Source organism: Capsella rubella, unplaced genomic scaffold (genome assembly GCF_000375325.1).
Source record: "Capsella rubella cultivar Monte Gargano unplaced genomic scaffold, Caprub1_0 scaffold_8, whole genome shotgun sequence".
Lineage (NCBI taxonomy): Eukaryota > Viridiplantae > Streptophyta > Magnoliopsida > Brassicales > Brassicaceae > Capsella > Capsella rubella.
Genome location: NW_006238916.1, coordinates 6,587,005 through 6,602,180, shown reverse-complemented (window position 1 = coordinate 6,602,180; position 15,176 = coordinate 6,587,005). Strand labels below are relative to the sequence as shown.

The 15,176-nt window shown below is 39.4% G+C and overlaps 4 protein-coding genes across 5 annotated transcripts in view; 3 read left to right on the top strand and 1 right to left on the bottom strand.

Annotated features, from left to right (window-relative positions):
* Positions 1-430: 430 nt before the first annotated feature.
* Positions 431-3,242, top strand: LOC111830675. The gene is made up of 2 exons (XM_023783211.1): positions 431-745; positions 839-3,242. Exons 1-2 carry the CDS (start codon positions 466-468, stop codon positions 2,998-3,000), a joined length of 2,442 nt encoding a protein of 813 aa, XP_023638979.1. The 5' UTR covers positions 431-465; the 3' UTR covers positions 3,001-3,242.
* A 3,962-nt stretch (positions 3,243-7,204) lies between these two features.
* On the top strand, positions 7,205-8,852 carry LOC17877073 (ubiquitin-conjugating enzyme E2 27). The gene is made up of 5 exons (XM_006282318.2): positions 7,205-7,494; positions 7,731-7,779; positions 8,093-8,252; positions 8,360-8,443; positions 8,534-8,852. The coding sequence occupies exons 1-5, from the start codon at positions 7,317-7,319 to the stop codon at positions 8,639-8,641; spliced, it is 579 nt and encodes a 192-aa protein (XP_006282380.1). The 5' UTR covers positions 7,205-7,316; the 3' UTR covers positions 8,642-8,852.
* Positions 8,853-10,862: 2,010 nt separating this feature from the next.
* Positions 10,863-14,503, top strand: LOC17874593 (probable serine/threonine-protein kinase At1g54610). 2 transcript variants are annotated; one of them, XM_006280162.2, is made up of 7 exons: positions 10,866-11,433; positions 11,533-11,817; positions 12,338-12,655; positions 12,893-13,120; positions 13,294-13,394; positions 13,518-13,644; positions 13,776-14,503. In XM_006280162.2, the coding sequence occupies exons 1-7, from the start codon at positions 11,059-11,061 to the stop codon at positions 14,097-14,099; spliced, it is 1,758 nt and encodes a 585-aa protein (XP_006280224.1). In that variant the 5' UTR covers positions 10,866-11,058; the 3' UTR covers positions 14,100-14,503. The 2 variants fall into 2 exon arrangements, with proteins under 2 accessions (XP_023635865.1, XP_006280224.1); XM_023780097.1 differs by lacking the exon at positions 11,533-11,817 and having other exon boundaries at positions 10,863-11,433.
* A 152-nt stretch (positions 14,504-14,655) lies between these two features.
* Positions 14,656-15,176, bottom strand: part of LOC17875054 (pyruvate dehydrogenase E1 component subunit beta-1, mitochondrial) — a 4,155-nt gene continuing 3,634 nt past the window's right edge. The window contains exon 15 of the mRNA XM_006282352.2: positions 14,656-15,088. Within this exon, the coding sequence (XP_006282414.2) occupies positions 15,038-15,088 (51 nt within the window). The 3' untranslated portion in view covers positions 14,656-15,037. The remainder of the gene's footprint in view (positions 15,089-15,176) is intronic.

The following is a 15,176-nucleotide window of genomic DNA, read 5'->3' as shown; positions in this document are numbered from 1 at the left end:
AATATGTTCAGATTTTTTATATATAGTGTAATTTGAATATTGGTTTGATCGGGTTATAATTGAAATCCGATGAGGTCAGCTAAATCAAAATTATTAAGTTAGTTAGAAAATTTGGATCGGAAAATTTAGATTCAAATCCGGATCCAAAAAAATCAAACTTATCTATGTTTCAGCTACATTTCAAATTTTCAATAAATTTTGAAAACTGATCCGACCCGAAAAACAGTCGGATTCTTAACATCTTGATCCGAACGCTCATGCCTAGGACTGATTTGGGTCATGTTGGGTTTGGTCTGTAGTATCCTAAACCAAGTGAGATTAAAACCGTGAACCACAATCGAAATCGTAATTAATTTCCGGTTTGGCTTTAATTTCTCTTCATTAAATATGAATTAAACAAAAACGTGAAAAACAATTAGGGAACGGACGAGAAGCGGCGATGGAGAAAGCGATTTTGGGGTGTTAATGGTTTTGGTGTGTTTGAAGGGTGATGATTGGGTTTTGCCTCCGGTTTGGATCGTCTCCGTTCTAAAGGGGGTCGAGGGTTCTGGGGAGCGATGGGATTATCAGATCTGCAAGTGCATCTGGATTTGTTTTGGGTTTCGAAGGAGGGTTTTTTCTAGATCCATTCATTATTTTTTCTGGGTTGAGGTTTGGAGGTATGGGGTTTGGTCTCGGTGGGCGAGGTGCTTCCTTTGGCATCTTTCGTTGTGTTTTTTCTCACATTTTGGGGTGTGGAAGGAAGGTAGTCACATATCGATTTGGGAAATCTTTGGATTTGAGGTGCTTTCCGATTCTCAAACAGAATATCTCATTTCCAAATTCGGATCCTTTACAGTGATGATTGGGCGATTTGGGTGTAAAGCTCGGGAAGGTGATTTGGAAGGTGTGATATCTGCGATTGGCTTATCTCGGATTCTAATTGGGTGTTTTCTTTCCTTTTTCTTGGGCGGATCGGTGGATTGGAGGAGATTTTTATTCTTCGAATCTCTGGGCTTTAATACTTTGATTATGTTTCGAGATCATATCGAACAAATTCTTCAGTATAAAGACTCTTGGAAAAGGCCAGTGTTTCATCTCTATTTCTTTCGCCAGTTTAAGCATTGTGTTTTGTCTACTCGGGTTAGCTTGTGTTCTGGTTTTTTGTGGTTCAGTTTTTGGTCTGGTTGTGGTGCAATGTCTCAAAGTGGTTTGTTGGGGAAGAGTTTGGTGGGTATGCAGGAGGGAGGTCAGCGACCAATGAGAAGGATCAAGATTGCACGTTTTGATAATTCTGCTCTCATCGCTGGCTACTCCAAAACGGTGATTGGGCGTTGCCTCAATCCCCAAATGCAAGATATGAAATCTTTGCTGATTATGCTACCGCGTATTTGGCAAATGGAGGGGAAGGTTGCAGGTGCTGATTTGGGGTCGGGAAAATTCCAGTTTGACTTCGATGAGGAAGCAGACATAGTTGCAGTCTTGAAAATGGAGCCTTTCCATTTTGACTCGTGGATGGTTTCGATGGTAAGGTGGAAACCAGTCGTGGATCCTCTTTATCCGTCAGCTTTGACGTTTTGGATTCGGGTCATTGATGTTCCTCTACAATTCTGGGCGGATCCTACTTTTAATGATATTGGTTCTGATCTTGGTCATGTCGAAGAAGTTGACATAAACAGGGGGCGTGTGAAGGTTACAGTAGATGGTTACAAGCCGTTGTGTTTCGCAACAGAGATTGAATTTTATGATGGTGAGGTTACCATTGTGAAACTGTTTTATGAGCGCTTGTATGGGTGGTGTAGGAACTGCTTCAGTCTTTGTCATGACAAGGCTGTATGCCCTCTTCTCATTGGGTCCACAAAGGAAGATAGCATGGATTTAGCGAATGCGGAGCAAAGGGAAGACCATCACATGAGCTACAGGGGCGCTGTTTTGGCAGATAGACGAAGGGGAGTAGGCACTGATGGTTTGTATAAGAGTAACAATAAGGGTAAGGGGATTGGTGAAAGTTCTTCTTCGGTACAACAACGGTCTAATGGTGGCTCACAATATGGAGGCTACAAGGCCAAGGCTGAGCACTCCTCAGGGGTAAAAGCCCGTTCTACAGGGTCCTTTAGAGCTAGACAGCACAAGGAGAGCCATGGAAAGGTGCAAGGGGGTTCCCAGGGACAATCAAGTCTCCCAGCTGCTCCAGTTTCTGGTTCTGTCCTTGATCCGATTCCTGAGGAATCCAGGGAGCAGGAGTCAGCTATTAAGAAGCAGAAAAAGGTCCGGAAAGCTTTGTTTACGGAATCTGAAGAGAATGGTGAAGCTATGGCTAACCTTGTAACTGGCACTAACCAATTAGAGGAGGGACAACTGGAGGAAAGTGATCATGAGATGGAAAAAATAGTTGGTTTGAGCTTGGGGTCGTCTGAGGTGGAAGCGATCTGTGGGGGAAGTAAAGCGGTGCTAGCAGAGGAGCTTTCGGTACAGCACACTGAAGAGCAAGGTTTGGTGGTGGATTCAGCTGTGGTTGTTGACAACGAAGACCTTATGGGGCAAGATGGAGCGACTGAGTTTGGGTTTGGCTCACATATTTCTGTGAGTCGTGATGAATTCTCTCTTATGGTGGGTATTGAGGAGGTCTCAGATCATCCAATTATTGATGAAAAAGAGGTGAATGCAGCAGCTATGGATGTTGCGGATTCGACTTTGGTGCAAAACTTTGGGGATGATGTGCTGACCGTAGGTAACGAGGGGAGAATACATGGATCTGTGGACACTGGTGATGTAATGGCTGAGAAGGAAGGAGTAGGTAGGGATGCTGCAGGTGATAAAGGCAAGAGGATCCCGGGCCCTTTGATACTCAAAGGAGTAAGCGCAAGGAAACGTAACGCCCAGTTGCTGTTGTCACCAAGGAAACGACAGGTCCCACACGGTTTAGAGCTGGTGGGAGGAGGACATGTCTCGAAGCTTCAGGAGAAGGCGAAGGGAGGCGTAGGTGGAGCCAAGCCACCAAAACCAACAGTGGATAAATGAAGGTACTAAGCTGGAATTGTCAAGGTCTCGGAAATAAGGCTACAATTGGGTATCTTAGGGATATGTGGATTAAATATCGGCCCGATTTTTTGTTCCTTTCAGAAACAAAACAGTCATCTCTATTTTTGGAAAAGTTTGTAGGCCATTTTGGCTATAAAAGTTTAAAAACGATTGACCCCATTGGTTGTAGTGGTGGTCTTGCGCTATTTTATAATAATAATGATTTCAATGTTTCAATTCTATTTGAGTCCAATAGATTGATTGATGTTGAAGCGGTATACAAAGGCAAAAAGATTAACTTAACATTTTTATATGGTGATCCGGTTCCTCAAAAGCGTGATCTAGTTTGGGAACGTTTAACAAGGATTGCTTTACATAGGTCTAATCCTTGGTTTGTAATTGGAGACTTCAATGAACTAACTGGAAATCATGAGAAACGTGGGGGGAAGATACGTCCAGCTTCTTCCTTCCTATCTTTCAATTGTATGATACGAGATTGCGGTTTTTTGGATTTCCCATATATCGGAGATTGCTTATCATGGCGGGGTTGGCGGGATAAAAAACCGATTAGATGTCGGTTGGACAGGGCTTTGGGCAATGAGGATTGGCATGAGTTATTTTCGGATACCGTAATTGAATATTTGCCTATGATTGGATCGGACCACAAGCCTATTTTAGCTTTCGTGGCAGAAAAGACCTCACGTCGTAAACAGAGTTTTATGTTTGACAAACGCTGGATTGGAAAGGATGGTTTGTTAGAGGCGATCTCAGAGGGGTGGACTGGAGATACCCGTCAACATTCTAACATTTTTGTGGATAAGTTGGTCAGGTGTAGACGTGCAATATCTCAATGGCGGAAAAATCTGGTTCCATTTGGGAGGGATACGATAGAAACTTTGAAAGGTCAATTAGTCGTGGCACAGGCGGATGATTTAAGCCGTCCGGAAGATATTACTGAATTATCTTCCCGTTTGCGTGAAGCTTACAAAGATGAGGAGGTGTATTGGCAACAGAAAAGTAGGAACAGATGGATGCGAGTGGGGGATAAGAATTCCAAATATTTTCATGCACAAACAAAACAGCGGCGAGCCCGGAATCGAATTGTGGGTTTGTACGATAAAAATGATATTTGGTCTACGGAAGATAAGGATATTTGCTGCATAGCGGCAAGATATTTTGATGACTTGTTTACAACAAGTACTCCTCACGATTTTGAGGAAGCTTTAATGGAGGTGACGGCTGGGGTAACGGAGGATGTTAATGATTTCCTAACAGCTCCGGCCACGGAAAAAGAGGTTCGGGCAGCTTTGTTCATGATGCCCCCAGATAAAGCTCCAGGCCCGGATGGAATGACAGCTTTGTTTTTCCAAAAGGCTTGGAGTGTGGTTAAAGAGGATTTGCTTCACCTGGTTAATTCCTTCTTCGAGGAGGGGGTGTTTGATAAACGCTTAAATAAGACACATATTTGTCTAATCCCCAAAGTGGAAAGACCAACCAGGATGACGGAATTAAGACCTATCAGTCTGTGCAATGTGGGTTACAAAATTATTTCAAAAGTGCTTTGTCAAAGACTTAAAACGGTTTTACCAGGTCTTATATCGGAAACACAATCCGCTTTTGTTGAAAAACGGTTGATGTCTGATAACATCTTGATCGCTCAGGAAATGTTTCATGGTCTCCGGACTAATCAGTCATGTAAAAGTAAATTTATGGCCATCAAAACAGATATGAGTAAGGCGTATGATAGGGTTGAATGGAGTTTCATAGAACGGTTGATGCGAAAAATAGGTTTCTCAGAGAAATGGATATCTTTGATTATGCATTGTGTATCCTCAGTTGAATATCGAGTCTTAATAAATGGACAGCCTCATGGTTCTATTATTCCAGGTAGGGGTTTACGACAGGGGGATCCTTTATCTCCCTATCTATTCATTTTATGTACAGAGGCTTTAATAGCCAATATCAGGAAGGCGGAGCGGGAAAAGTTAATTACAGGAATCAAAGTGGCAAATAAATGCCCACCTATCTCGCATTTACTATTTGCAGATGATAGTCTATTTTTTTGTAAGGCAACCACAGACGAATGTGCGGTTATTCTGGGTATTTTGAAGCAGTATGAGGCGGTTTCAGGACAACAAATAAATTTCTCAAAGTCCTCACTTCAATTTGGACACAAGGTAAATGAGGATACCAAAAAGGAGTTACAGGAGACTCTGGGGATTTCAAATTTGGGAGGAATAGGGTCATATCTGGGGTTGCCGGAGAGCCTAGGGGGCTCTAAAACCAAAGTTTTTTCTTTTGTAAGAGATAGACTACATAGTCATATCAACGGGTGGTCAGCCAAATTTCTATCTAAGGGAGGAAAAGAGGTGATGATTAAATCGGTGGCGGCGGCTTTACCGACTTATGTGATGTCTTGTTTTCGACTTCCTAAAACGATCACATCAAAACTAACTAGTGCAGTGGCAAATTTTTGGTGGAGTACTAATGGCCAAACTGGGGGAATGCATTGGGTGGCGTGGGAGAAATTATGTTCTAGTAAGAAGATGGGGGGCCTTGGGTTTAGGGATATCAATGACTTTAATTCAGCACTCTTGGCTAAACAGCTGTGGCGTCTGATTGACAACCCGGAATCACTTTTTGCAAAGGTTTTTAAAAGTCGATACTATCGGAATTCCAATCCATTGGAACCGCTTAAATCATACTCCCCATCTTATGGATGGCGAAGTATTACTTCAGCTAGATCTCTGGTAAATAGAGGGCTTATTAAAAGAGTTGGCTCGGGGGACTCCATTTCAGTATGGACTGACCCCTGGATACCAGCTCAATTCCCGAGACCAGCTTTGAGCAATGGGTCGCTTATGGACCCATCTCTACAGATAAGACAAATGATTGATCGCCAGGCAAACTCTTGGCGAATGGATGTGCTCCAAGAGCATTTTGCTCCACTGGACATTTCTTTGATTCGTGCTCTTCCGATCGGTAATGTTCCAAAGCCTGACTCATTTGGGTGGCACTTTACAAAGAATGGGAAATACACAGTTAAATCTGGTTATTATGCGGCCCGGATGATGGATTCCTGGACCGAGCATACTAAGGTATATGGGCCTGACATTTTACATTTGTTGGGTAGTATATGGAAAGTACGTTGTCCGCCAAAGATTCATCACTTTATGTGGCAACTGCTTACAGGATGTATAGCTGTTTCAGCTAATTTACGTCGTCGGGGTATAAATTGTGACTCTAGTTGTGGACGTTGTGGTGCTCAGACAGAGACGGCTAATCATGTCATTTTTGAGTGCCCACCAGCGCGCCAGACATGGGCGCTAGCAAACATACCAGTTGGTACAATCTCTTTCCCAACAGAGTCTGTGTATGCGAATATTGATTATCTCCTTGGCCAAATAGACACGTCCGGCCATGAGGTAACTTTCCCTTGGGTAATCTGGTATATTTGGAAAGCTAGGAATGCAAAGATTTTTGAAAATTTGGATGAAAGTCCTATGGACGTGGTTAATCTGGCCATTAGTGAGGCGCAAGCCTGGCAACAGGCCCAGGTTGAAGACACGGGCCAACCTATGGCTTCTCAGCTTTCATTCCCTCGAGTGCGGGGCGGCGCACCATCCCTCCGTCCCTCTCTTTTAGGCTACCACTGCTTTGTGGACGGCTCCTGGAAGGCAACTGATGAATTCTCAGGTATAGGCTGGTTCTGTCAGCACTCCTCAGGACTTTCAACGATCAGGGGGGCAATGAATGTGCGACGAAGTCTATCTCCTCTCCATTCTGAAGTTGAAGCGCTGGTATGGGCAATGAGATGCATGGTGGGCCATAATTTCAGAGATGTTGTTTTCCTCACAGACTGTTCAGATTTGGTGAAGATGGTGTCTTCTCCTTCCGACTGGCCGGCTTTCTCTGTATACCTTGATGATATCCATATCGACAGGGAAGAATTCTCTTCTTTCTCTTTATCTCTTATTCCAAGAAATGCAAATGTAAAGGCGGATTTTTTGGCACGCAAAGTTCGTACCATTCCGCTTCATGTCAAGTATGTAAACAATGTTCCCTCTGATTGGCTCGTTTGAGTCAATTTGTTAGTAAGTTGTTGCCAAAAAAAAAAAAAAAAACGTGAAAAACAGAGAAAAATACAAAAAAAAAAAAAAAAAAATGAAAAAGAAAAAGTGGACTGTTCGATAACTCGCTTAAGATGCAAGAAAAGAAGCTCTCTCCACACTTCTTCTTCACCAAATAAAAAGTTCCAATCTTTTTCTTTAGGGTTTCTCTCTCTTTCTGGGAATCTCAATCGACGATCTCAAAAGATGATAGATTTCAGCAGAATCCAGAAAGAGCTTCAAGATTGTGGCAGAGACAACGATTCTTCGGGTATCCGGGTCAGCCCGAAAGCCGATGATCTCACCCGACTCACCGGAACTATCCCTGGTCCTATCGGTACTCCTTACGAAGGCGGAACCTTTCAGATCGATATCACCATGCCAGGTCCGAACCAAATTCCTCTACTTTGATTGTGAAATTCCAAGACCCAGAACTTAGTTTTTGGGGATTCACTTGATTTTGTTTCATTTGGTTCCATTTGTTGCTATAGTGTTAACCCCCAGACTACTTTGCTTTGTCTGATTGTGAATTGGTGTATGAGTTCATCATTTAGGGTTTATGGGGGTTTGATTTGTGTAGTGTTGTGCTCATAAATCAATTTATATGTTTTTCAATTGCAGAAGGGTATCCATTTGAGCCTCCAAAGATGCAATTCTCAACCAAAGTTTGGTAAGAAGATGGTTTTGACTCTTATGTTACTTACTGCAGAATCATCTATTTGGGAGCTTGAATCGTTGTTAATATGAGCAACTATTTCATCTCCATCATATGGTTAATGTTTGGGTAGTATCATATTTTGTTTGATAACCTTGTGTCTTTGGTCAGAAGTTTAATCTTTGGTAAAGTTGTGTTTATGCTCGCTTCTTACTCTCTTTTACATACATTTTACCATTACGAAGTTGGTGTATATTAGGAGGAAATCAATGTATTGTGTGCTAATTAAGGGTCTATCTTGGTTGATTCATGTTTATCAAACCCAAAGGCACCCAAATATCAGTAGTCAAAGCGGGGCGATATGCTTGGATATCTTGAAAGACCAATGGAGTCCAGCTCTTACTCTGAAGACAGCTCTTGTTTCAATTCAGGCATTACTCTCTGCACCAGAACCAAAAGACCCTCAAGATGCTGTTGTAGCTGAGCAGGTTCTTCTACATCACCTTTATTCATCCTCTGTTTTTCTCTTCCTTTTCTTAGTCATCGTGTCTCTTAACAAAGATTGAAGTTTTTCCATTATATCTGATGTTTACAGTACATGAAGAACTATCAAGTGTTTGTATCAACTGCTCGTTACTGGACTGAAAGTTTTGCCAAGAAATCTTCTCTGGAGGAAAAAGTGAGTTGTTGAAATAGCTTTGAAGGTTAAATGTAGTGTTGTCTGGCTTGTGTACTTAAAAGGCTCGTGTTGGATTTGATCTGTCCGCAGGTCAAGAAACTTGTGGAGATGGGTTTTGGAGAGGCTCAGGTTAGGAGTGCGATTGAATCGAGTGGTGGAGATGAGAATCTGGCGCTGGAAAAGCTCTGCTCTGGGTAGGATCTATCAAGAATTGGCGCTAGATATGATCATTAATTTGGTTTATAACTCTTTTTATGTGCTCTGCGTTTACTCTCTTGCTTGCCCTGCTGGTAAGAGTGAAACCGCTTTGAAAAGATCATACTAAATTCAATGCGCTATATCCATAAAAGATGATCTCTTATCTAGTACTAGATCATTGAGCATGGAGTGTGTCAGGTTTATTATTCAATATCGTTTGGTTGGAAGAAATGGTTAGTTTAGGTCGAACCAAATGCAAACTGAATAATGAAAATATAACTTTCTTAAGATTAAACTCAAAGTCTTATTAAATCATCCATTCACTATACTCTAATGTAAATGTATGTTTGTATTATAAGTCAATTGAAATCAAAGTCTTATTAAACCATCCATCTAGTCTACACTTTTTGGTTTAGGACCAAACAAATCTGAACAAAATGTGAATGTAACTGTCAAAGAGAAGAGATATACATTGAGAGAGGTTGGACCATTAAAGACGTTGTGCATTAAAGTGAAGAAGAAAGCCAAACGTCTAAATTGGTATGAAACCCAACTACCAAAAATTCCAAGGTTGACTCATTCATTTACATCCTTACGTCTTTTTCAATATTTACTCGAGTTTAGTGACGTAATTTATATAAAAACCATTTTTGTCTTTGAAGAACTCAAGAAAATCCATTTCTCGACAAAACGTGCATTAGCAATTGAAGCATTGTCGTCGTCGTGGTCTTTGGGTTTCTTACTTTAGTATGTATTTTTTTTGGCTCTTTGGTAACTTGAATTTTGAATATGTCTTCAACATGTTTGTTCCATCGTCAAAAAAGTTTAAATGACTTTGCTTGGAGAAATCAAAATTGTTTGTGTGGAAACTACTTGATGATGGATGATATTGATATGAGAAGAATAATGTGGACCGGTTTGATGATTATTTGTGATTATGAAGAAGTTGCTTTTCATGTTTTATTTGTCAACAAAAAAATTTCGAATAAAAAAATAAAAAGTGAAGTGGTGGTGGTGGAGTCTCTGCAGCAATGAGGAAGGAATCTAAGAGAGAAGCAACAAACACTTAGTCCATATCTATGATCTATCTACTCTGCTGCATACATACAAATACAACATTCAATTTGTGGATTGGTTTAGTCCACATGTCAGTCTTACAGTAAACTGTCCTTGGTTTGGCTAATACAGAATAATATTCTTATTGAAAATTTAAAGTACTAAATTAGATTGAAAGTAAAGTATAGTACCAAATTTATGTTCTTTTTTTTTTTTGTTGGCATGCCTATGGGAATAATGGAGATATTAGAAGAAAAAAGTAGCAATTTCTCCATCGATTTAATTGTTTTATAAATTTTTATACGCATATATTTAAATTGTATTTATGACATCATGAACTTAATTATTTTCTATATGAACAATTCAAAACCTTTAAACCAATAAAACAATGTTGTCATTCTCTTAACTTATATCCCAACTAAACATTTTTGTTATAAGAAACTTTTAAAAATTTCATAGTTTTTTCTTTTAATAGTGATATGAGGTTTTCTATGGGATTTCTTCACGAATTTTTTTATGTGCTCCTAATTAGAATGATCGAATGAATCATTGTATTCACTATTTATTGTTTGGTTGGTAAATTTTGAGTTTTCTTAGGTTGTTTTTTCTCTTAATTACTTTTTTTTTTGTACTCTGGAACATTTTTACCCATTCTTTTTTTTTTTTTGGTGAAAGTTTTACCCATTCTTTTTTGTAACTGGACATAATAACAAAATACAATTACTACTCTCTTTTAATATGCTAAAAAAAATTACAATCACTTGGATTCTACGATTAACTAACTTGTACATCACACACTATACCCAATTTTCTTGGTGGAATGCAACATAAAAAAAATAAAATTTATTTTTAATACTAGCGTAGCAATACTGATTTTCAGATTATTTATTTTCCCGTTGACAAATGCTACTGATAATAAAACATAAAGAATACTTACAAAGTCAAATTAATTTGAATTAAAAAACCAAAAAAAAGTTGAATAACTTTTAGCCTTTTTTATGTAAATAAATAAATAAAAGGAGCTTTCAAAAGAAAAAAAAAAACCTTTTTAACCACTTTTCTTCTTCAGGCCTTTACTATAAATAAATTAAATTTCTCTGAGGTTTTCTTTTGTTTTTTAAGTATAAAACAAAGTGAAACCACTCGTTAAACTATTAACGGAAAACCGCCATTTTTCACTCCTACGTGCAAAAGACTCGACTCTCACTCCCCTCCCCAAAACGCCGTCGTTTTCACACAAAAACCCGATTCTCACTCTCCAGAGAACAAAAAAAAAAACAAAAAAAAAAACTCTGAGCTCGTGGGCGATGATAATGTTAAGCTAAAAGAGATAGAGACAGAGAGCTTCACCGATTCAGCAGATGGGATGCGTTTTATGCAAAGAATCCACCGGAGACAAACCGAATCATAACACCAATAACAATATTCCCGATGAACCTCCTCCGGGAGACCACCGCAAGACGACGGAGGAGGATTTGCCTTCTTCTTCTTCCACCACCGCCGTTTCTGTAGTCGAAATCGGAGATAAGGAGAAGAAGAAGGATTTAGTTTCGATTCAGATTCAGCCCGCGAGGATATGGCACACCGGCGATTTCTCCGCCGGCTCTTCTCGTCGACCGGGGATGAGTCTCCGTTCGACTCCGGAAGGATGGCCGCCGTGGCTTATTGCTGCTTGTGGCGATTCCATCAAAGACTTAACACCTCGTCGAGCTACCACTTACGAAAAGCTTGAGAAGGTACCAAAAAATGTCTCAAAAAATCCAGTTTTTAATTAGAAAGTTTTGTTTTTTTTTTTAATTTGAATGATGTAAAGTTTTGATTTTTATATATATTAGATTGGGCAAGGAACGTATAGCAATGTGTACAAGGCGAAAGATCTATTGACTGGGAAGATTGTAGCTTTGAAGAAAGTTAGGTTTGATAATTTGGAAGCAGAGAGTGTTAAGTTTATGGCTAGAGAGATTCTTGTGTTGCGAAGGCTTAATCATCCTAATGTTATTAAGCTTGAAGGTTTGGTTACTTCTCGGGTTTCATGTAGTCTCTACCTTGTTTTTGAGTATATGGAGCATGATCTCTCTGGTCTTGCTGCTACTCAAAGTCTCAAGTTTGATCTTCCTCAGGTGTGTGTGTGTGTGTGTGTTCTGTTTTTGCTTACTTATTCTTAATGTTATTAATGCGTTACCATAGATAGATTGATTTAATAGAGGAGATGGTTAATGATAAACAGGTAAGGAAGAAGTTAATGTGTAATGATAGATATCCTTATTGTGATTTTACTGTTTTCAAGATGTACGTTTTTTTGGGTCACATATGGTAAATGTTATCGTCTGTTTGTTTTTTGTTTCTTGTGTGCTTTTGGTGATGCTATAATTTATTTGTCGGTGGACCCAATTTTGAATTATGTTTTTATGATTTTGGTGAATTTTTCAACGTCCTTTATGACTCTCATTCATTGGATTTAGGTTCCTTTATTAGCTGTGCATACTATTTGATATACTTAATGTTAAGTTTTGTAATTAAAATCTGAATAGTATGATTAGTACAGTAGCAAAGATGCAAACTTGTAGTGTACTGAATAATGTGTAAACAATAAACTTGATCTTCTCTTCTTAATGGAGGTTTCATTTCTTGGTTCTTCAGGTCAAATGCTTTATGAAGCAGCTACTATCTGGATTGGAGCATTGCCATAGTCGAGGAGTCTTGCATCGAGATATCAAAGGTTCTAATCTTCTTATAGATAATGATGGGATTCTGAAGATTGCTGATTTCGGGTTGGCTACGTTTTATGACCCGAAGCAAAAGCAAACAATGACTAGTCGTGTTGTCACGCTCTGGTATCGTCCTCCCGAGCTTCTGCTTGGAGCTATCAACTATGGAACTGGTGTTGATCTTTGGAGTGCCGGTTGTATTTTGGCAGAGTTACTTGCTGGCAAACCCGTTATGCCAGGAAGGACAGAGGTAATCAAAATCGTGTTTATCTTGTTTTTAGTTAGTCTGCGTAAGAATTTATTAGTTTATGTTAGATACAAATGTGTAGGCCCTCTCATATGACTTGCATTGTAGAGAGCAGTTGAATACTTGTTGGTGAATTGATTTATCTGTGTATGATCCTGGACCACAAATGGAATGTATGCACAACCAAAAATTAATTAGATTGTTGTTTACCGTTTTTCCTACCTAACTTGTTCTTTGTAGGTCGAACAACTTCATAAGATATTCAAATTATGTGGTTCCCCTTCAGAATCATACTGGAAGAAGTACAAACTGCCAAACGCAACTCTTTTTAAACCGCAACATCCATACAAACGTTGTGTGGCTGAAGCCTTCAATGGTTTCCCTCCATCCTCTGTGCACCTAGTCGAGAAACTTCTCGCTATAGACCCTGCTGATCGAGGAACTTCTACTTCGGCCTTGAGTAGTGAAGTGAGTAATCTTTGCCATCCAATCTTTCAATTGTTTGTCATATGAGTTTTGAGTTTTATTTTTCATTTTTTTCGATTTAGATAAATAAAAAACCGGTTAGTTTGTGATCAAATGTTATGAAAGCAAAAGCACTTCCTGATCAAAATGCTACATTATTTGGTTTGCATGTGCAGTTCTTTACTTCTGAACCGCTACCTTGTGATCCTTCAAGCTTACCAAAGTATCCACCTTCGAAAGAACTGAATGTAAAGCTGAGGGACGAAGAGGCAAGAAGGTATGCAATTTTATATCCCCTTTTGTGTGTTTATTGATGCACATGCTATCAATTGGGTACCCCTATCAATTAGATTGATTTGTAATTGGTCTCTTCTCGTGGCTGCATTCATTGTAATTCTAGGCAAAAGGGTCTTGCTGGAAAAGGTAGTGGTATTGATGGAGCCAGAAGAATACGTTATCGTGGGGATCGCACTGGACGAGCTATTCCAGCCCCAGAAGCTAATGCCGAGAGCCAAGCAAATGTAGATGTGAGAAAATTCTCATCTTATCCCATTTACACTAGTAAACACAGTCTTTATATAAGCATATATTTTAATATATATCACTCCTCTATAGATGATTCTGAAATGTTTCCCCTTGATAATTTTTTGTTTTGCAGAGATTGAGAGCGATATCACAAACAAATGGAAAGAGCAAGAGTGAGAAGTTTCCACCTCCTCACCAGGACGGTGCAGTTGGGTACCCATTGGAAGATCAATCAAAGAAAAGCTCGGTATTTGGTGGAAAGCCTGAGACTTCTTTGGGGTTATCGAGATCATTAAAGTCCGGGGAAGGGACATCAATGAGAAAGATCTCAAACAAAGACGCACGTGCGGCTTCTGCTAGAAAGTACATATGGGGACTTAAACCTCCTCCAGCGCTCGGGCTATCGATGGACTTACTTTTCAGGAGCAGATCAGAAGTTTTTGGGATCCGGAGATAGGATAGATGATGTATGAGAAAATGAGTTGGGGGAGTTATATCAATGCATCAAAATAAGAGATTGCTCCGGTTTCGATTCAGAGGAGAGAAATTTCTTTTTTGAAAGGAGTTCAAATTCTTTGTAGCAGAATAGAGAAAGAGTGCACAAATGGAGAAAATGTTGGTTTTGACTCTGATGTAAAAACACATAACTCAGGTAGCTTTAGAATCCAACTTTCAAAAATTGTATAGTTGTTGGAACGGGCTTCAAAGACTGGGTCTTTTGATTGCTGCTTGCTCTACTCATTTGTACCCTATTGTTTGTTTAAAATTTCTCCTCTTGCTGTGACAAACACATGCAGAGTAAAAACAAGAAAAACAAAGCTTTGCACATCACCATCATTACATTACTACGATTTCATTCTACATGCCCTCAATCTCATTATACTGTTAGCATTCTACAGCATTGGAAGAGTTGTTAGCATTCTACGAAGCTCTTCTCATGCATCAACACTTTCTCACTCCAAAGTCGTTTAACTCAAATTACAATCATATCAACCAAATTATAGTACAGTATATGTTAATCTTCCATATCGATTTTAACTCCATTCTACACTCCTTAAACAACAAAATCAAAATAGAAAAGCTTGAATTAGGCACACCTCATTCATTATTTGATGGGGAAAAACATGGTGTTGTGAACTCCTTTACTAGCGTTCTCGATCAATTTTATCAATTAAACCCCCAAAGATTAGAATTATCAATTTGGGAAGGACAAAAAGAAAAACGAAAACCGCTGCAGCAAAGAATCATAGCAAACGATGAGAAATAAATCACGAGGAATGGTGGTTTCTTATAGCAAAAGTGAGAGAGAGAGAGAGGTCATTTTTCTCCTTTTTTTTCCTTATTTTCCTTTCCCTTTTAAAGATCAAAGAAGAAATGTGGTGTTGTTGACGACTTTTATTTCGATCTGTAACAAGCTCTCTTTGCTGCTCGAATGATATCCTCTATCTGCATTCATTACAAAATCTCAAATTCATCAATAAAGAACGAGATTGCTATACATTTGAACAAGTTTCTATGCAAATAAGGGGGGGGG